Genomic DNA, 22,737 nt, shown 5'->3' on the forward strand with positions numbered 1-22,737 from the left:
AGCATTCAATACTCGACTGTTTTGTATAACTAAATTCAATCTGCAGAAATGATAAGTAGTGAAAGAAATGGAGAAAAAAATGCTTTACGTAACACAAAAAAGTGATGAAACCCTGAATTCTATTTTGAGCGGCTCTAAAATAGGCCGCCTAATGTATTTGTTGATGCATGCTAAACTCTGAGTGCATGTGAGGTTATGCAGTGTGGGCATTCAGCTGACGGCCTTGTTAATAATTCATTCATTTAGTCCTACACACAGCTGGGCCATCATCTAGCTCCATCACACGTGGATGAGGCTGTGACTGAGTGTTATGAAATTGATACATAAAGAACACATGCACAGGGAGAGGTTCTTTTACCACGGCACAAATATATGGATTTAAATATGCACAGAGATGTTTCTAGAGTGCAAGATTTGCCTTCCGCCTCATGCTGTTCACAATGTTAAGGGGGAGTTTTACTGAGGTGTGTGTGTGTGTGTGTGTGTGTGTGTGTGTGAGTGTGTGTGTGTGTGTGTGTGTGTGTGTGTGTGTGTGAGTGTGTGTGTGTGTGTGTGTGTGTGTGTGTGTGTGAGTGTGTGTGTGTGTGTGTGTGTGTGTGTGAGTGAGAGAGAGAGAGAGATAGAGAGAGAGAGAGAGAAAGACACAGAGATAGAGAGAGAGATAGAGGGAGAGAGAGAGAGGGAGAGAGAGAGAGAGAGAGAAAGAGAGAGAGCGAGAGAGAGAGAGAGATAGAGAGAGAAAGAGAGAGAGCGAGAGATAGAGAGAGAGAGAGGGAGAGAGAGAGAGATAGAGAGAGAGAGAGAGAAATACACAGAGATAGAGAGAGAGATAGAGGGAGAGAGAAAGAGAGAGAGCGAGAGAGAGAGAGAGATAGAGAGAGAAAGAGAGAGAGCGAGAGATAGAGAGAGAGAGAGGGAGAGAGAGAGAGATAGAGGGAGAGAGAGAGCGAGAGAGAGATAGAGAGAGAAAGGGAGGGAGAGAGAGAGTGTGTGTGCATGTGTTGACAATAGCTAACAAGGTGCAAAAGGGCACAAGCAGTTTAAAACACAGAATTCCATCAATATCCATTATGTCTATTATTGAGAAGCAAACATTAGATGTGCTATCTGGGCTGTTAACCTGAGAAAGACAACCCAACACCCACTGCACATTGACAGTAAAAGATGTGTCATCCAGTGGCTTGTGGGTAATGGATGTCATGCATAAAGATTGTATGGATTTTTTCCTGAATGGCTCCCAAAGGCTTTAACCTTGAACAATTTGACTGACAGTTAACATACTTTATTTGAGTTTTCTTTTGCCACTTTGATATTTTTCCATTTCCATATTTCTTATTCTCTTTTGGAATCCTTCTTCTCCAACTGTCCAGTGACCACATCTTGACTTAACAAATGGACATTTTTTATTTTGTGCAAGCAGCTCAATTTAATGAAGACTTTGGTTGCAGTCAGACGTTTGGTATAGAACAAAGCTGTGAGCAGTCTATCACAGATGGATACACATCCATTTAAGTCAGTGATAAACAGAAAGAGATAGACAGTCGTACTGAAAGATTCCACCACTTTCTTAAAAATGTCATTTGGAGGGACTGCAAGCACATAATTGCTTTATACTTAAATTATCCACACTTATTTTTTCCTTGCCTGCACTTTCAGGCAGAAGCTTCTCCTCTTGTGTGATTGTCTTGTCTGAGTCCAGAGTAACAGCCAACAGCTGCTTATGAGGTAAAGCAGATGGATGAGAAATTATGTGGCCGTATTGATTAAAATTCAGCTTTTGCAGCGTGAATGGCAGAAGTGCGCCACAGAGCTGATCCAAAAAACATTCCAAAGAGTGGGCACATTAGAGGAAACATATTAAGACATTGCATTACACAGTAGACATTGGTGCAAAGCCATATAATGCTGCATCATGTTCTCCTGGGTTTTAGGCAGGATGCAGCAAAAACTGAAAAAAACCCTTGAGTCCTTAAAATAACCTTTTACTACCACCTAACACCTACAGATAAACATTTAGTTTTTTCTTCTCTTGCTGATTCCACCTCTATTTTCCTTAACATTGAATGCAGCTATCTAAAGCTTTCATGCCTATACAAGACGGCCAACAAAGAATAAAGACAGCTGCATAGCAGACTTGCAGCATTAAGACTCTGCAGCATCATTCTGTTATTCTTCAAAACACATGCAGACCTTTTATTCACCAAAATACTAATCACCAGCTTTAGCTTGTCCTGAAAGGTGACTGATAGCAGATCACATCACAAACACACACACACTAGATGTACATGCTTGAGACTCTCGTTCACACAAATCATTCAACAGTAGAAACACTTCTACTAAGTGTTTCCCCACTTCTCATTGACACCCCTCTTATTATTTCCATATCTTATGAGAATGGTGGAATGACTCAAGCACAATTATATTAAGCCACAGCAACAGGCAGCACAAATATGCAGCCAGAAAGAGAGCTGTACACAAAGTTATCAACACAGTAAGTCAGTCAAAAGCAGCACACAAAGCAGAATCTACAAATGTCCACCCATCAAGTGTCTTAAGTGAATACCTGGTGGTGGTAACTGCCCTCCCTTCGATATGAGGTCTAAACAGGGAGAGAGTCAAAGCAGGGAGTGATTAAGAAACAGAACATAGATCTGAACTGAGCTGAGACCAGAACTAAAATCTGGAATGAATTACATAAGGCCTACTTAAAAGAAGTACAAGTATGCAATAAATAGCAAGACAATCAGAGAAGGTTTTAAAGAATAAGGCTGAACATTTTTATTGTTGAATTGATCAAAAAGAAATAACTTCAAGTCTGTATTTTTACCAACAAAACATGATGATAAAACACACTTTATATGAGTTACCTGAATCTTAAAAGAAAGTATGTACTTACATTTACATAAACATGAATAAACGTACATGCACTCACATATAGGTTTTGTTTTATACTGTGTGTACATGCATACAGCATACAATGAAAGAATTGGACATTAAGGCTAAAACCACACACAGTAAGGAAACACATTTGTTTTATGTTAATATGAACAATTACACCTGCAGATTGATTTTGCCTTCAGTTGTTAAATGAAAACAGTCCCATAGATTGATCCTGATATGTTCTGTTACTGCTCTTAAAACTGATTATTTGTGCACTGTATGCTCTCTTTTGTCTATCTCTGGTCTTTGATGCTCTAAACTATGAAGGTTCATCTTTGGATTGGAAATTTACATTATTCAAGTACTCTCATTTCCTTATGTATGATTACTCTCTTATTATATATTTGTTTACTGTTAAAAAAGTGTGCTGCTCATCAGTACAGGGCCAGCCAATGCTGTGATGTGAGACTGCTTGTTATCTGTCTCCACTGGTTTCTCCTTGTTCTTCAAGGGCATGTGGTGAAGCATCCAACTAGTATTTCTATGATATTCAAGTTGAATTCCATGTTGCATGGCACATTATTGTTGTCTTTTGTCAAAGGACTTCCAGACATGACTTTTCCTGGTCAAGGCTCTGGTGCAGACAGTTCTGTGGAGTTATAATTACCTTGAGAGTTACTATGGCAACTGGTAATCTAGTGCGTGTATGTTGAATAAAGCTCAAGCCGTGGCTGGAGAATCTATATTAAAAAGGAAATAATCTTTTGAAAAGGGAAAGGGATGATAAAAATGTAAATTCTGGTTTCATGGTTTTTTCTTTGGGGGGGGGGAATTAAAAAAAACTAGAGAATCTAGAAAAAGACCAAGTACTTTCAGTTTTCTGTTGTATGTTTCATCACTAGAAGTACTGATTAACACAAGTTTTATAAACTATCTGTGTACCGTTTATCATTTTCACTGTATATTCAGTTCAGCAAACCCATAAAGCTGAGTTATACATATTCTGCTAACTGAGATGAATTATTTGAACCTGAAACAATGAATATACCAGTGTGTGAAGGCTGATTTAAAGTTTGTTTACACACTCTACATAAACATGTCATTAAAACCCTTACTAGGTTATTGATAGAATATTGCTGAAGGTCAAAGCTGTTATGTCTTCTATGAGAGAAGGTAATACTTATTGATTGTATATAGTATAAAGGACCTATAGACAGGTTATTTAAGTGTATGAGCAGCCATTGAAATTAATTCTCAGTGGAGGGAAAGAATATTTTTGCACAAACCTGAGTTATGACATTTGCTTTTTGAGGACAAATTAGGCTTATCGTCTGAAGCAATTTTACACATTTGAAATGACTAGTTTTTAGAGTTTTACCTCTATCATTTGATGTTAGAATGGACACCACTGCTGTGCAAGGGCCAAAGGGTTAACTGGCAGTACACCTTGCCCCGTTCATTTCTTCACAGCTAATTAGTCCAGCTGCATGCATGATTAGCAATAACCTTGGGTCTTCGGCTGCAAGAATACTAATTGGTTAGGCCTATGCAAATGGGATTAGATCTTTCTGTATAATGCTTTTAAGGAAGCAAAATAATTTGCAAATGTGTAAATAAATCCATAAATGGGTAATTAGATCCATACATTTGTACACAGATCTGTGTATATACAGAGATCCACAATGAGAATCATAGCAGCCAGTGTCAGAATCAGAATCAACTTAACTGCCAGGTATGCTCAAACATATAAACATATACAGAATTTGACGTTGGCAGACTGTACTGTTTGAAATATTAAACTATAAACAAACTCAAAGTGATGGAGAACAGTCTGGATGATGAAGGTATAAAACATGATCACAAGCTCCTGTGGCAAGAAGTACATCCTCTGCTGGGCCTTATTCCTCAGTGTCTATGTGGGAGGTCCACTTCAGGTCCAGGGACATTGTGGAACCCAGGAACCTGAAAGAGTCCACAGTAGACACTGTGCTGTTAAGAATGGTGAGGGGGGCTTCTCCTGAAGTCCACTGTCATCTCCACAGTCTTGAGAGGGTTCAGCTCCAGATGGTTCTGACTGCACCAGAGAGCCAGCTGGTCCACCTCCCATCTGTAAGCAGACTCGTCCCCGTCCTGGATGAGACCGATGACGGTGGTGTGGTCTGCAGACTTCAGGAGTTTCACAGAAGGTTCTTCTGAGGTGCAGTCATTTGTGTAAAGGGAGAACAGCAGTAGAGAGAGAACACACCCACCGAGGCAAACTGCAGGGGGTCACACAGGGGTCCTGTAATGTCCTTCAGTTGGCTCAACACCAGTCTCTCAAAGGTCTTCATGACCACAGACAGACTTCAGGGCGATGAGCCGATTGTCTTTTTAGAAACCAGGATGATGGTCAAGCTTTTGAAGCAGGAGGGCACTTCATACATCTCCAGAAGATGTGTCTACTCAGCCCAGACTCTCAGGCAGGAGGGGGACACCATCTGGTCCTGGAGCCTACAGATTTTCTGGAAGGCCTCAGCAAGGTCTTCTGTGAAAACTGCAGTAGACGCTGTACTGGTCTTTGGCCAGTCTATTGTTACAAGCAGGGTGGGGTCTCCTGTAGTTGTAGAAGTCCTGCAGGCCTCTCCAAGTCGATGTAGGGTCATTAGTCAAGAAGCTGTGTTTTAGCTTCTCAGTGTAGCTCCTCTGTCAGCTTGTTTATGGCCTGCTTGTACAGGTCCCAGTCCCCACTCCTGTGGGCCTCCTCCTTGGCGTGACATAGTTGCCTCAGTTTTTCAGTGAATCAGGGTTTGTTGTTGTTGTATGTGCAGAAGGTCCTGGCATGCACACACACAGGTCCTCACAAAAGCTGATGTAAGATGTCACAGTGTCAGTGAGTTCATTCAGGTTTGTGGCTGCAGCTTCAAAAACGCTCTAATCAGGGCAAAACAGGCATGTAGCTCCTGCTTTGACTCTCTGTACATTTCAGGCTTTACAGATTTAACCTTCAACCTGTAGGTCGGGATGAGATCAATCAGGCAGTGATCAGAGAAATCCCAAAGCTGTACGGGGAACAGAGTGAGTCTAGACATGACTTGGAGAAGCATACTTTCCAGGAGGATGGACTTTAATGGTGTCATGTCTCGTCTTCCCAGAAAGACCAACAAATAACTGCACCTCACTCAAAACCCTGCTGCCAGAGTTCTTAAAAGGAACCAAGACAATTTTGCATATTACCCCCTTTCTTTTATTTATACTGGCGCCCAGTGACATACTAAAGTCAGAGTTTTAATGAACTCATGCTAAGTTATGAATTCAAAATCAATCTCCGTCCAAAATACAACAATCATGTTTTTGAAAATGTAAACCAAGCTGGACACCTTTATCTTTAGGAACCAATTACCTTGTAGTTCCACAGGTGAAACACAAACAGGACCAAGCTGCTCTTTACAGAAGAGCATCAATGAAGTCACCATATAACAATCTATACTGGATCCCTTATCTGGTAATTACAGATAAAGAGCTCATAATTACTTATTATTAATTCTGTCTAAATTGATTATTACTTTTTTGTATTGCTGTCTTGTCTATTTCATGTTGCTTAATCTAAAATAAAAACAATAACTTATTAAATTATTTTTTTAAATTCATAATAATTCAAAAAACTGACATAACTGGTAATACATTGTGAAAAAAGTTTTTATGCTTAATGCAACTTAGTAAAGGCAAGTAAGTTTAAATAAATTCATGTTTTTACATTCTACCAATTAGAAGAAACTTTTCTCTTTTACTTTATTACTACAAAAGAATGTCTTTTTTAAAAACCTATGTAATAACATTTATCACTAGAATCTTAAACAAAACATTACAGGAGAAGAAACTTAAAAGGAACTAATATGGGGTATACCAACGCAGAAGAATGGGACAGAACTAAACTATTTTTGACAGTCTTACCTTGGAGCGAGTTTTGAAGGTCCTGAAAGCGCCTGTTTTGAAGATCACCCTGTTTCTCTTGCATAAAATGAAGGCCACCATGCCGATCACCACCAGCAATAAGAAGAGGGGTGTCAGAACAGCCATGATCCACAGGTTGCCTGGGGGAATCTTTACCACAGCTGTAAATATACAAATATTTTTTATCTGTATTAGATAATGCATGAAGTCATACCTGGATAGTTAAGCAACTGTTTGTAGCCTAAGTGTCTATTGATTGACATAGCAGTTGGTGGGCTCAAATGCATCAGCCATGTGCCACCAAGCTTTTTTGATGGATGGAAATCCAGGTTGACGGCACACACACACACACATAAACACACACACACATACACACATATACTGTTTATAATCCCTTGAGAATAGTTGTCATTAACCTGTGCACCATAGACTCTGAATGGACTTTTGAAGTAAGGTTGTCATTTTTTTTTGCTTAAATAAGAAATCAAGATACTGTGCTCTAGTTTATTCGTATTGTAATATAAGAACAGCAATCAACAAAATCGATATCACTCATTACGTGGATCTTAATTCATCTCTAAAAAAGAGAAAATGAATTGTGTGAAGTAACCTGAGAAACTGAAAACTGAAATGTGACTGTAATTCCTTTTCTTAAGTATAAAGTCATGCATGTCCCTATGTCCTCCTTCATATGTTTATTATATGCACAGAAAAGTTCACATTTTCACTACTTTCTTTCTTGTCTTTACACACTTTCACATCAATCATTATCCTCAGTTTTGCTCAGTTGGAGAAATGAAAAAAAGCTACTTTTAAAAGTTGTGTCAAAGTATTTATCATGGACACCGTTCAAAACCATTCATTTAAATAAAGATGCATCTTGTGCATGACTTGCTCTGTCCTTTACACATTCTATTGTTAAAAAAAACACACAACACTATACATTAAGTTATGAAACCTACGTTCAGCCTGCACTTGTACAAAGTATCCCAGCGTCAGAGCCATGGTCTGGGAGTCGAGACTGCTCAGGGTCTTGGCAGCAGTGGATCCAGTCACTGGTACTCCGTGTAGCTGGACATAGTATGTCATCTCAGCTGGGTTCTTGGGACCGGGCATTCTACGCATGCTCACCATCTGGAAAAGTCAAAAAGTATGTAATATCTAAAATCAGATTTAATACAAAAACCTTTGTCACTCTACAGCAGTGGTTCCCAAACTGGGGGCAGGTCCCCCTGGGGTGGGTGCCAAAGGTCTGCCTGCTCTGAAGCTGTCAAAATGAGATTCACACATATTAACTAAAAAATGACTTACATACTATACTTACTGTATAGTTTATTCAAATGTCTGCCAGGAGAATGTGTAAAAAATACTTTATTCCTACTCAAAGATATCCGGCTACTTAGTCAGCCACATCTCTTACAAACATTTTACATTTATTTATATACTATTTTACATTTTGACAGCAGTGCTGATAAAAAAAATATATATAATTGCAACTTGTAGGAATACAAGATAAAGATATTGCAAACCATTCATAGTCTACTGCTATGTGTCTGAATATTGGCATATTAAATAACGTAAAACCTTTTTTTTTTTTTTTTTTTTAAAGATTTATTTGGGGCTTTTTGTGCCTTTATTGTAGAGATAGGACAGTGGATAGAGTAGGAAATCAGGGAGAAAGAGAGTAGGGAATGACATGCGGGAAAGGAGTCACAGGTGGGATTCGAACCCGGGGCCGCCCGCTTGGAAGACTACAGCTTCCATATATGCCTTAGCTCAAAGTATTTAGCTCAAAGCATTTAACTCAAAGTATTTAACTCAAAGTATTTAGCTCAAAGTATTTAGAACATGGCCGTTCATCATTTGGTGAAAATTTAATGAAGTTAGCAAAGATGTCACTTGGAAATTTGCATGTGGTACTTTCAAAGCACAAAACAAAATACTACCACTAACACTACTAGTAATACACACAATGAACCACAAAAGTCCCTGTCCCATCTACCTGTACGGTGTAACCCCCTACTGTAGTGGCTCGCCGAGATCGTGCCGTCTGAGAGCCTTGCCTGCCAGCCACCAGGAAGAGCTCAGCCAGCCGCTGCTCCATCAGGCTGGCAAAACTCTGATAGTTGACCTCTAACGAGGAGCTGTCTACATCCTGGATCACTGTGAGGATACAAAATAGAAGACTTAGGATAATCATAGCACATAAAAAGGTATCAAGGCAGACAAGGGGGCTAAAGACTAGCTCCTTTAGTAAAGATTGGGGTAGTGTAAGTACATGTGGTTTATAGGAAGTGAGTAGTGTAGAGAAGTTTGGATACAAATATTTGTTGAAATGTCTACAGGGAAATCTCTAAAGGGTTGAAGGTAAAAAGGCAGGAGGAAGGGAAAGAGAAACAATAAACAGAATCAGATCTAGAGAATCATTTAAAAGCTGCCCATCCAGAAACATTGATACAATACACTTTGCAATTCTACTCCACCTCAAGCACACACTGACAAAAATAAACTCAAGAACTTATATGCAAACAGTTACACATGTGTGATGTAGACACATCTCTTCCTTTTCTCTTGTTATAAAAGCTGTTAATTACACATCAACAGGTTTTCAAAGGATCACTTTCACACTCTAAGCACAGACAGGGTAAGGAGCAAGGGCTAGCAGGGGGTGTGAAGACTTTTCTTTGATAAATCAAATTATTACTCATGACCGAGTAGCACTTTCACCTGTTTGTGTTTGTGGGTGTGTTTATGTTAAAAAAACGAGTTACCTGTTTTTACCCAATAGTTCTTGGTAGCCATCGATGTGTTAAGTTGATGGTATTCAAGGGCTGAGGAAAGGAAGACAGATTAAGATAAAGTTGCAATTATTTGTAATGTCAACACCAAGACTTTGAATACACCATTATATTGGAAAACAAGACAGCTTTTAGATTTCATTTCTCAAATCCACATACTTCAAAGGTACTAAAATGTCTAAAAATGTCAGATGCTGGGTAGCCTCTTGGCTGGCTGAATAAATTATATTTATATTTGCATGATTAGCAAAAGTTTTATATCAAAAGATTTGCTGAATAGCAAAGAGTTTTAAAAAATGTTCACGAGGAAATTACTCAATTAGATTTCCATTAAATCCTCCTCATCCTCTCCTGCAATACAATATTTGAAAGTAAGAATTATTAACTGTTTTATCCTTATGCTATGACATATGAAAATGACAGGAACTAAACACTACACTCTGGATTAACATTTGAATCATCATTGTCAAAGGCCTTATTCATATTGCCAACATCGTCCCTTTATAGTAACTACACAAAAAACTGGTAGTGTAGTGTATACACATAATCAGAACAGAGTTTGTCTACACATACTAAGACAGTGTAATAACAGTGTTATAAATGGATTTTTAACGGCCTGGCAAAAGTGACACTCCATAGTGTGCTAGGATTTTAGACCCAAACCAACCGTTAGGAAGAACACATTAGATTTATTTCTGTGAGATTTAAAAAATATATATTTCTATGACAGATGATTAACAAAGGCAATGATGAGTCTTTAAGTGAAACAAGAATCTTGTTCAAAAATATATTTTGCAAACTTATTTTGCAATATATACTTCTGTGTAAACTTAGTCAAGACATGACCTGTATTTGTAAAGCTTTGAATAAATCTATTAGAGCAGTGATACGCAACCTGAGGCTCTTTTAGGTCCTACTTGGAAAAAAAAAAAATCAAAAGTAATTATTCAAAAAAGGGAAACATTGTCAGCAGAGATGACTCTTTGCCAGTCATGTCACTGTGTTTCCCACATATTTTAGAGGTTTTTGATTGTGGCTATGGCAGAAATATATAAGAGACCTGAGGATGGGACACATGTGTGTGCCTTCGTGAAAAATCTGCAAAGGAGATTTTGGTAACACTTAATAATAACCATCATCAATAAAGGGTAAATATATAGTTAATTAATCATTAGTTAATAGTTATTTTACTGTTAACAAACAATCAAATGATAGTTAATATTGATTGATAATGATTTGTAATGCTATAATTTATGTTATGTTAACAGTTTATTGTTAACCGTCTATTATTGTTTGGTCCCAGTTGGAACTGAAGATTTAATACCCTATTAATACTTTTTAAAGCATCTATAAACATTTTTAGATAGATAATTAATACTTTACAAGTGGTTAATAATTGGTTTGTAAACTTTCTACAATCATTATCTGGATGGTTATAGTAAAGTTATAACTGATGTTAATAATACTTTTCAAATGGTTCATAAATAATGTGTAGAGCATCTTTAAACATTATTTGTGTAGTCATATTAAAGTTGGAGCAAGATATTATAATTGTCAGTTCAAACTTTATAATAGCCATCCAAATAATGTTAATAAAAGCTTTATAAAATATAACTACTAACTAAGTGTAACAAATATCTGGTTCGTATGTACAGTATGTAATGTTTATGTTTTATAAACAATCTCTTTGGTAATCCTTAACAAACACTTTATAAAGTGTACAAAATGTTATAATGTGTGCATCAGTAAACTGTTAACAGAACATTACAAGAATTAATAAACATTATAAATGATCATTTCATTGTTTGTTAACAGTAAAATAACTATTAAATAAAGTTTAATTCAATATCAATCTGCCCTTTATTGATGATGGTTTTCTGCCCGTCTAGTAACTTATTGTCAAATTGTCTTTTTTTCTTATGAAGGTTCATAACTGAGTGAAATGACCCGGAAGCATTTAAGTGATAAGAGCCGTTTGAATTCTCTAAAAGCAAAGGAAAGGTGGGTCAATGCTTCCTTTATAACCTCCTTTAGGATACACTGGACCATCCTGAGATATCCTGAGATGAGATATGCCGTCCCACAATTCCTTGCAGCCGCTACATTTAAAGCAAGTCGCGCATCCGACCGTTCACGAACATTAACGATTATTGTAAAGTGACACAGATCATGTAAGAGACATTTTAAACCAGATGATGTTTTATTCAACATATGTCATTGACTTAAAAATGCTTTGTGTAGTTGTACATGTGTATGTTTAAAACATTATGTGTAGGTTATATCTTATATAAATGTAACAATGAATTTCATACAATCATATTTATGTTGATGTTGATTTCTGATTGGACAGGAAGGTGATGGTTTCACTTTTCTTACTTGTAGCCTGGTGGTCTATATTTCTTTTATTTCAATCCCAACCTTGGTAATTAGGATTATTTCACCGGTAAGAAGGCACAGGGGAAAGTTTTTAGATGATCTTTTTGTAGTCTATTTTCTGAACATTGTAGTTTCAACACGGCAGACTCACGTCATTAACCTCCGCCGGCCCGTCACATTTAATGACGTCACCTAGTGAAAATGTGGTCGGATTGTCAGAGCAATGAGATCACCTTTCCCTAAGTCCGTTATGAATTCTCCTAACATCTTTCCTTAACCTCATGACGTTTTCCCCAGGGTTAAGGTAAAGTGGATAGTGAAAGGAGATAGGAGGGACAATTCATTGTTGGGTTGTGGTCATTAGGGACCATCTGGTAGGGTAGAGTTTACCCCCCTACATGGTCCCTAAGGAGGGTAGACGATATCTGTGTTGTCACAGCCTGGAGCTTGTATGAATATAGTCTTGGTTTATTGAAAGCAGTGATGCTGATTTGGCGGTGCTGGTCACTAAGGGCCTTGTGGTGGGTTATGTAACTTATTATTTGGGCACGAGCAGGGGTAAGAATGTGTGTGTGTGTTTGCTGTGGGTATCTTCACTGAGTGTTTATCATTTTCGTTAGGGCACATGTATTTTGTGTTTATTTGTAATTAAATAACTGCAGTCAAAATGTCTGCACCTGCTTCTCTGTATAACATTAACATTTCTTCTTAATTAATATTAATGTTAAAATGTTGTAGAAATAAGGAATGTATTTATTTCCTTTAAATGTTGACATCATGCACAAATAGACACTGATCTCTAAATCAGCTGATTGGGGCATGTACAACAGTTTTCTTTAGGAATGATTCAGTGGACTTAAGCAGTACTCCTGTTTTCCCTTTTCAAATCCAGAGGCTGGACTGAAATACAAAAAGAGCTTAGGTGGGTCATATACAGTATGAAGTCTATAGACTCTATATATGGAAGTTGGTCTAGTAGCTGGAGAGGTGCCAGGCCGCTTCCTGAGTACTGCCGTGGTGCCTTTAAGCAAGCCACCGAACCCACAGACATGTTGACGGTTGAACGGCACATCTGATTCTTTCCTTCTGTGTCAGTTCATTCATCTACCTACCACTGATCCTGTGTTCTGTGATGTTTCTACTTGGCTGCTTTATTGTCTTTTTTCTAGGGCTGGGCACGTTAACGCGTTATTTTCGCGTTAACTCATTAATTAATTATCGCCGACAATTATTTTATCTCGCATTAACACTGTTTTTATTATTTATTTTCTTATTGTAAAAGTCTGTTGCTCACTGGCTTTTATTTTGTAAAATTACATTGTGAGCGAGCCTAGTATGTTGCTTACTGCTGCGCATGACTGCATGACTGGAAACAGTGTTGCCAACTTGGCGACTTTCTCGTTAAATCTGCCGACTTTCCAAACCCTCTTGGCGACTTTTTTTGTCAACAGCTACTAGCGACAAATCTAGCAACTTTTTCTGGTGTTATTGGAGACTTTCTTGGTGAAAGAAACTGACGTGAAAGCACGTATTGCTCTGCAGTTACTGTCCTCAACGAGCAGCGGGTGCTGCCATAAGCCCCTCCCCCTTCCAAAAGCACTCACAGGCTGTCAGTGTAGCCTCGCACAGCAGACCCAGCTGCAGTCAGAGAGGAGACCCACACCACTCTGCGTCCAGACTGCAACCAATGCAATAAGCTTTAGTTTTGTATTTATTTGCTTTGATTACATTGTTTAAGTTGAGAAGTACATTTACAATAAAAGTGCGCTATACACTACTTTTGAATTCATTATTGGATTTTGCGTATAACAATGCGATTAATCGTGATTAATCACAGGAACTCATGCGATTAACGCAATTGCCCAGCCCTACTTTTTTCCCTTGTTAAAATCAATCTTTTTGTCAGTCCTGACCTTTGGTCCTGTTCCTTTTTATTTGAACTCTTGTCCTGTAGTCTCAGTACATGGGGCGCTATCTAACTACAGTATTAGGCTATAAGCGCCCCACAATAATTTAAGTGTCACCACCACTGTTGCCTCCAGGAACCCTGGGGTGCATTGTGATTTGACTTACGTTCAGCTATGATCAGGGGCGGGTAGAACAGGAAGTATCCCACCAGCTCTGCAGAAAGTTGGTTTAGGAGGCCGCTGGAAATTGTCCCATTAAGAATGATATCTTGGTTCTTAACCAGATAAAGCACAGAGACTGAAGGAGAGCCTGGTTCTTGTAACACGTTCTGGATCTGGGAGACAGACAAAAAAAACATTATTCAAAATTAAAAACAAAATATGAAATGGTATAATATAATGTCTATGGTATGTATAACTGAGACAACTTTTTTTTATTAAGGCCTGTTCAAAGGCCTGTTTTTTGGTGAGTCACCAAAAAAGAGAATATTAATTAGAGATATTAAAAATCCAAGACATAATATTTCATGATGATTTATGATATTCTGATTCCTGTGTAGCCAGCCTTACTGGCATTTTTCTGCCACCCTGGTGGACACCTTGTGTATCGCTTGTGTTTTTTTAAGTTTCATTCACACAAAGAGCAGCCTACAGTGTGCATGAAGGAAAGTTTTCTCCTTCCGTTTAAGCCTTGGAGTTAATGTGTCCGTAAGTCACATGTTTTCATCTCAAGCTAATAATTTACTTAATACATTTAACTATTAACAGTATCATTTCATAATGATGTATGCATTATATGTGCAGTATATTGACACAAGATTTGTACTGTATTTTCAGTTTTACAGACACAGCCTTTGTCAAACAAAAGAGTTTTATTGGAGTTTTTGTTCGCTCTCTGTCTAGCCTTGCTGTCCTCATGATTGTGTTTCTGATATGAATTGAATATGTGTCTGTCTCTGTTTGCTGAGCTCCAGGTGATGTGTGCATGTACATCCTGCAGTCATAAAAGTACCTCAACAATGAGAGGTATGAGAGGGGGAATTGATTGTGTCTAGTAGGGATGGTAGCATAAGAGTACTCACTGTTTACTTCATTATTGGAGTAATGTTTCACTACTCTCACACCTTCCCATGCATTGTTTTAGGTTTCGATAGGGTGCAGTGCAGCATATGTAGTGTTAAACTTGCACATAATAGAAACACAAGTTTGATGCTTAACCACAAGAGCTAAAGCACAAGGAGAAACCAGCGTAAACGGACAGCTGGCAGTATCACAAAACACCATTTGCTAGCCCTGTTAGAGCACGTTGTTGTGATGATACCAAAGCCACCATCCAACTCAAATATTGAAATGACTGAAAATACAAAATATAAAGCTGCTACAGTCAACCCATCCCTTTTTATTGCTACCAAACCAGGTTTACTTATCTGACCTTTATTGGGGAAATTAAGAGCAAATTTAGTGTTTCCTGTGTTAATTTGCGAAAAAGCACAAACTCTGCAGAAGAAGAACAATGTGGCCTCATTGTAGTTGTAGCACATAATACTTATTTTTTGGGCTTTTTGCCTTTATTGAAGAGGACAGTGGACAGAGAAGGACACTGGGCCCGATACTGTATGTTTGAAATGTTGCAATTGGCTTGATACATTTAATATGACTAACTTGGCTGTCTGAATTTGCCCTTTTATAGCCTCAATCGACTCATGTAGTACCTCAACAGTGAGCCTGTTGTAGGTCTCCAGCACTTTGTCTTGAGCCTCTTCAAAGGCGTTTTCTAGTCTCTGCTCCAAAATTTCAACGAAACTGCAGGAGAAGATGTTATCTGTTGGTCCGACGAACCTTAGCACTAGGGAGAAAGAGAAGGAGTTATATTTTTAATAGATAACACATTTGTATCTGATTGGTGCATGTGAGTGTGTGTTTTGTGCACACATTCTGAAATGTGTGTTTTTTTTAAGAGGCTTAAGGGGCTGACTAAATGAATGGACCAATTTGCCTTTGCTCTGCACTCATGGGAGTTTGTATGGGATTAAGGGTATCAGAGAAGAGTAAAGGAGAACAGACATGTAATCAGAGTTTTCTCATTTTGTCTCTGCTCTACACTTCCCCTGTGTCCTTTCCGATTTTGCACTCTCAATCTCTCTGCTTTCCCTGTGCTCTGATTCACTTCCCCTTCTCTAACGTCTCTATCCTTTCACACTACAGCTGAAGACTAAGCATCGTCTGACATGTTTTTGTTTGCTCACTTCATGTAACATTTCATCTAAGGTAATCTTATTTTCCAGCAGGTTTCATCACCTGTTTTCAGCTGCAGGTGAATGCTTGGAGAAGGCACCCATGTTGCCACAGGAACCAGAACTGCCTTTACCAATGGGGTGTGCTGCCTGATGTCCGATAGCAGCTTGTCAAAACCGTAAACATTCAGTGCCTCAACCACAAAGGAGGAAATATAGACAGTTTTACCACTGGTCACATAGTAACCCAAAGTCACATTGTGGGGACTGCAGTCATCATGCTCCACCTGTGGCAGACACACAGAGAAAAGGAAAAAGGGATCCAGTTCACACCTGTTTATATTACTAACATCTGTATTATATCCTTAATACACAGAAATGCCAGTATGTCAAATGTTACTGCATATCAAAGCACATCAGGACAGACATATGTTTTATCATCCTTTTTCTTTCCTTTCCTTTTTTTCGGCAAACTGCCTATTCTTGTTCTCGTTAAATACAAACCCCTCTTGGTGGAGCGATATCTGAAATGCTTCCTAAAAATTCCTCAAAATATGTCAATGAATAGTAAACTAAGAGTTGAATATCATACATTGAATGTGATAAGGGATTTTGTTGACTCCACACCAACCCAGAATGAAGTAATTGAATATTTTTTGAAGCATCTTTTTGGGTACCAGCTCTGGCTGGTTGTGCATATAGTCATATATATGGCTTCTAACTGTAATTGTTTTTGCAAAGACAACAATCCGCTCATGAGTAATTGATTGGAAGCAAAATCTATAGTGTAATCTGAAAAAATAATATCAGGTTTAAAAGTGAGCCTTCATGAAAAGCGAACTCTATTTAAAACAATTTAAAGGAACAATTGAAGAACTTGTGGAGTTCTCTGATAGTTGTACCTGTGCCTGCATTAGCATAAAGACAAAAAAAGTGCCTGATCCAGAAAACTAATGGTCAGTTATATCTCCTCATTTCTCATCTTCTGAAGTGGAAAAACAGTTACTCTGAATCAAAGCATTGGGGATAGGCGGAAGTTTAACTAAAGTTAGTAGAAAGATTACTGATTTTTGAGTTAGTGCAAATTTGATTTATGAGAGAAGAGTTATGTTAAATGTCTTAGAAGATAAAGTTATGTTCACATTCTCTTTTTACAAGAAACAGAATGTTTACAGAATTGATGATGTCAACAGATGATCCCGCCAAATTATTAATTAATTGAAAATCCTGTGTGTGTGTGTGTGTGTGTGTGTGTGTGTGTGTGTGTGTGTGTTTGTGTGTGTGTGTGTGTGTGTGTGTGTGTGTGTGTGTGTGTGTGTGTGTGTGTGGCAGCACATAGATGAAAGTGGACTGGAGCTTAGAGACACTGAGTCACTCCCTCAGGCTCACAAACAACTGGATAAAAATAGAAAAAGCCAGCAGATGAGGACAGAAGACAGACAGTCGGGGGGATTAAGGGAGGCAGGTGGAGAGACAGAGACGCAGGCAGCCATGACATGCAGACCAACAGATAGGTGCGGCAGGCAGGTTGCCAGAATACTATCAACTTTTACCCAAAAAAATAATCAGATTGGGGAAACGGAGTAAAACAGGGCAATACTGATGGATTCACAGGAAGAGGTTCAAATAACGATCATTTCAAATAATAAAAAGGACAGAAGAAGAAGATCAAGGTTTTGTTAGGGGAAAATACAACAAGAGGATGGAAACATCATAAAGACACAAAAACAATCCATAGAAAGCAACACATGACTTGACCTCACTGCTAGGATTCAAGAAAACGGCAAAGAAGGATCTTTTCTAAGATCTTTCTTCTGAGACATTAATGTAAAATATTGTTCTTCGCAAACTGAATCAACGATTCAATGGGTCTAAATGTTGTGTGCATTAGTTATCTCTCTATTCACCATTTACACTGAGGCTGCTATGCAAAGTGCCAAGATGCCCATCAGTAGTAATCCTACATTGACACACATTTGCAAACCCTCTGGTGCATTTTTTTTAGATTTGTCAGTCGTCACTTTTATATGTGGACTGCAGAAGTCCGGTATCAAACCATTAAACTTCTGATTATAGGACAGCCCACTTCACATCACATCCTATTACAGAAACTAGAACAGTGACCTGGCATAGCAAGAAGTGCTTTAAATCGGTTTAAATCCTATTCATCAGATCAATCTCAGTTTGTAAATGATAAGTCTTTCATGCACACCAAAGTTAGCCATGGAGTTCCACAGGGTTTAGTGCTTGTTATCAAGTTATCACATGAAAATATATTGTTCACCCCACCACACACATATTCTGCTGAATATGTTCAATGACTCTTTCAAGAGGAACATTTTGCCACAGTCTTTGAGGGAGGCAAACATTTAAATGACAAAGAAGGTGAAGCACCGGTGGACTGTGCGTCATATAGGCCTCTCTCCTTACCTGTGGACCTAAAACTCCTCTCCAAAATACTAGTGACACGACTGGAAGGCTTACTCCCTTTGGTGCTTTCTCTCGATGCAGCGAAGGTATTTGACCGTGAGGAATTATTGTCATATTTGTTTTGCATATTACATAAATGTACTTTAAAGTTACTTTATAATAACCCTCTTTTTGCATTTTGACCATTAATATGTTTAGTACTTTTTCAGGCTACATAATACATTTCAGCAAATCAGAAGTAATGCCTTTAGGTAGTCTTAAACAGAAACTTCAAACTCTTATCTCCTTTCCATTTCAAGTGGTCCTCAGAGGGCTTTGTCTACTTAGGAATACATACCCATGTTGAACAAATGTATAAAACAACGTTTACACATCTACTTGAACATATGAGGCTAGATTTAGAGAGATGGAATACCCTTCCAGTCTCCTGGTTAGGTTGTGTTGCTCTCTTAAAAATTAACGCCCTCCCTAGGTTAGTCTATCCGATACAAATTGTCCCAGTACTAAACCAGTTACATTTTGCACCAAAGTATGACAAGCTGTCAGAAAATGAGAAGCCAGGTCTTGGCTCTCCTCTGTCTTTACTCCATTATGTGTCAATCCTGATTTTTTTTACCTGGAATAGTAACTATTGTGTTATCCAAAATAAAGGGATTACTAATTTGCAAAAGTTACTGGAATGATCCACCTTGATGTCTTTATATGTGATTTTTCACACTTGTGTAATAGAAATCAAATATATCCTCTGAAAATAACTCTGTGAGTCATGACTGTCTACAATGGGTATAACACCCGAGTCCCACTGTCTGTGATGTTTTCAGAGTTTTCGGAGTCCTATCTTCAGTTTGTTTACATCGCCTGGACGGCCGGCTGACTCCTCCCCTCGTGTATAAAAGGTGTTTAATTGAGGGACTAGAGAAAAGAAGAATAACATACTGTACTCACTGCTTAACTGTGTTTCTAGATCACGCTCATTTCAGGTAAATTTACATGCAGTGTAAAGATACGAGCATAATAAAGATCGCTAGCATTAGCATGCTAACACAACAATGCACCGCAAGTTGTTTTGGTTTCATGCTGGTGCTCAAGGGCGATCAAAAAATCGCATATAAAGCCTTTAAGTAAACTAACTGGAAAATACAGTTGTCAAAAGCTGAATTTTTTCTGGTATTTACAGGTAAGGGATTTTTTCACGAGGTACACCAAAATCCTTAATAGTCAAAGTATTTCAACTCTAAGAGGCGGCTTTTCATAACACAGCTGGCCAGCTCTATTAGCTCCTACTATAATGTGCCTTAAGGATATGAAGCTGCAAAGACTTCTCATCTAAAAGAAACCTGGGAAAGAGAAGTCAATGTTGGGATTGCAGACGATGCCTGGAATGATGCTTAGAAGAATGCAACAGCAATAAGTGTCTGTAATAGAGTGAAAGCAATTCAATCATCTTATTGCACATGGCCCACATATCCCCCTACCAACGGCATACATTTAACTCAGGTATTCTCACCTACTGCCAGTTGTCTTGTAGACAGGAGGAAATCAATAACATGATGTCTATTGGAACAGATGGTGACCCTTATTTGCTTCTTCGTATTTCTAATACTGTCATCAAGTATTATCTTGTCTTTTTTTAAGTGAATCATGTGCCTCTCCCCTGTATGATTTTAAATGTGAATGTGAGCCAAAATATTTAGTTCATATGGTTCTGTCTTGATATCTTAAAAACAAAATCAATATATATATATATATATAGAATTGCCTGTTGGTTGAAGGGAGGACGGATTGATCATTTCTGATGCATTCCAGATAGTGGCTCAAGTGTAATATGTTCATCTACAACAGACTGCTAGCTTCACTTTAATGCACACAAATATGTCTTCATTGGAATACTTGTCATGGTCTGTTTTTTTGCTCTCCAAACAAACAGTCATTTTCTTCATACACCAAAGCTGGCTGATATGTGATTAGTCAATACAACTCGGACTACAAACACTTCCCGTGCTAAACCCCAGACTCTGTGTACAGATTCTATATTTATATGTAGAATCTGGTGATAGAGATTAAGTAGCACATGACTATAGCAGCATTTCTATTTATTAGTTTCAGTTTATTAGACCCATCTGCCAGCTAATTTGCATAAAGTAAATGCTGGAACATGAATTGATGGATCCTCTATATGAATTACAGTATTTTGTTACAAGATGCTGCGATAAACTTAGTCACAGTTTTGTATATAAGACACTTACTCATTCACATGTGGTTAGATACTTTTTAACTAGTCACTTATCCTTTCTAGCTGACCTGTTTCTACAAGCTGAACCTGTAGGAGAGACAGACCTGTGCATAGGCAGTGGAGTCGTTCAGAGCCCTCTGTATGGCATGGCTCAGCCCTTTAGAGAGGTTCTGTTTCAGGATAAGGTCTAGACGGTTCCCTCGCAGCTCAATTGACAGAACTGTGAAAGAAAAGATTAGAGCTTAGTGACTGTGCACAACATGTTCTTACACAGCGTGTTAATATTGTTGGGACATATCACAGAATAGACTCAGAAATAATGCATCAATATTGATCTACTGTCACTCTTTACTGATCCATCCCAGTAGCACTGGTGGGGATTCAATATCTTTCATAAGAACATTCAAGGACACAGAAGCTTTGACATTGGAACCTGATTAAATTTCAACTTAGTCGCTTTACAAAGCTACTGCCAACCTAAGCCTTAGTCCTCTGGTATCAAACCATTGCTGGTTAATCTATTCAAAACGCTTAAGTCTCCTACATCTTAGTATTATAACTATTAATGCTTTAGGGATAGCTTTACCTTACTTTTGTGTGAGTTTTAATTATGTTGACTGCATGAAACAACATCCAGGAAGCTTCTGGATCTATTACATTTAAATTAAAACATAACTATTACAGAGAAATGGCTGAAGATATATTAATAATTAATTTGGGACATACATTTTTGGACTTGATGCAAAGTATTGTTTTGGTTAGGCTCTGAAGATACAATTACTGTCAGACAGTTCTAGTCTCATACCTGTTTTGACCCAGTATTTCTTGGTCATGTTGCATGGGAGAGGACTTTCCACTGTGCTGGTACTGATTGGAGGTTCTATAGTGGTGGTTGGAGGAGGTATTGTTTGGATCAGGATGACCTCAGTGGTGGCAGGTTCTTCTGTTGTTGTTGTTGTTGTTGTTGTTGTGGTAGTAGTAGTGGTGGTGGCAGTTGTCGTAGTTGTGGGTGGAGTAGTTGTAGTAGTGGTTGTTGGAGCTGTGGTGGTGGTTGGGGGTACAGTAGTTGTGGTGGTTGTTGTAGCAGTTGTAGTTGTAGTAGTTGTAGGCAGTGTTGTGGCTTCTGTGATATGTTCGAGGCTTGTTGTTTGCGGCATGTTTGTAGCAGCAGTGGTATTTGGTGGTACTGTAACAGTGCTCCCAGTGGTCACTGCCCGCATTATCTTATCAGTGGTGGTCACAGTATGAGTGGTCTTTGAGGGTGTCATTGTGGTTACCATTCTCAGCAGAAGACTATCATTGGACACAGTGTTCTGGCTTGAAACTGTGGTAGATCCTGGTGTAGGTTTTGCTTTTACCATGATGGATGACCGTAAAGTTGAGGTGGTACTGGGTGAAAGCGATGTGTTTATGGTCACGGTCGATGTGGTCGTGAGCCGTGAGCTGTTTCTGGTGCGAGTGGGCACAGTGGTGTTCCATTTGTGGGTGGAAAAGGGACTGGTGACATTGGCAGGAAGTGTTACATCGTGGTCACCCACAGTGGACAGTAGCGATTCTGGAACAGTGGGGAGATCCCATGCTGGCAGGCTACTAACTGACTCATCTGCAGGGAAGAAAAAATAGTAATGTGTCATTTTTAGAATGTGTTGTGGTGTTGGATAGTTTTAAAAAAAAAATATGAATCCTGTGATATATAAAGACAAACAAAACTAGATCCCGGGAAGAGGAATTGTATATGTCTTAACTGACTGTGGCTTAGACCTCCATGATTGTCCAAAAATATCAAAAACACAAACATGAGCCACACCCTTCTACTGGAGGACTAGAAACAAACTAAAATATTTTTAATTATGTCAAAACACACCATCCTGCTATATGTATGGCATATATGCATTTATTATATCTATGCATTGCACAAAATGTAAAGCATTGCTTCCTAATTCAACTTG

At 38.4% G+C, this 22,737-nt stretch overlaps 1 protein-coding gene across 3 annotated transcripts in view; it reads right to left on the bottom strand.

Moving 5' to 3' along the window:
- kiaa1549la (KIAA1549-like a) overlaps positions 1-22,737 on the bottom strand; it is a 61,852-nt gene that overhangs the window by 18,571 nt on the left and 20,544 nt on the right. For 2 of the 3 annotated variants that reach the window (XM_020656347.2, XM_020656346.2), the window contains exons 3-12: positions 21,594-22,391; positions 20,893-21,008; positions 16,190-16,412; positions 15,604-15,737; positions 14,058-14,226; positions 9,582-9,641; positions 8,813-8,973; positions 7,773-7,944; positions 6,811-6,971; positions 2,564-2,599 (exon numbers count right to left, since the gene is read on the bottom strand). In XM_020656347.2, the coding sequence (XP_020512003.2) occupies positions 2,564-2,599; positions 6,811-6,971; positions 7,773-7,944; positions 8,813-8,973; positions 9,582-9,641; positions 14,058-14,226; positions 15,604-15,737; positions 16,190-16,412; positions 20,893-21,008; positions 21,594-22,391 (2,030 nt within the window). The remainder of the gene's footprint in view (positions 1-2,563; positions 2,600-6,810; positions 6,972-7,772; positions 7,945-8,812; positions 8,974-9,581; positions 9,642-14,057; positions 14,227-15,603; positions 15,738-16,189; positions 16,413-20,892; positions 21,009-21,593; positions 22,392-22,737) is intronic. The other variant, XM_020656348.2, reaches the window with a different exon arrangement.

Source organism: Labrus bergylta, chromosome 7, assembly GCF_963930695.1.
Source record: "Labrus bergylta chromosome 7, fLabBer1.1, whole genome shotgun sequence".
Classification (NCBI taxonomy): Eukaryota; Metazoa; Chordata; class Actinopteri; order Labriformes; family Labridae; genus Labrus; species Labrus bergylta.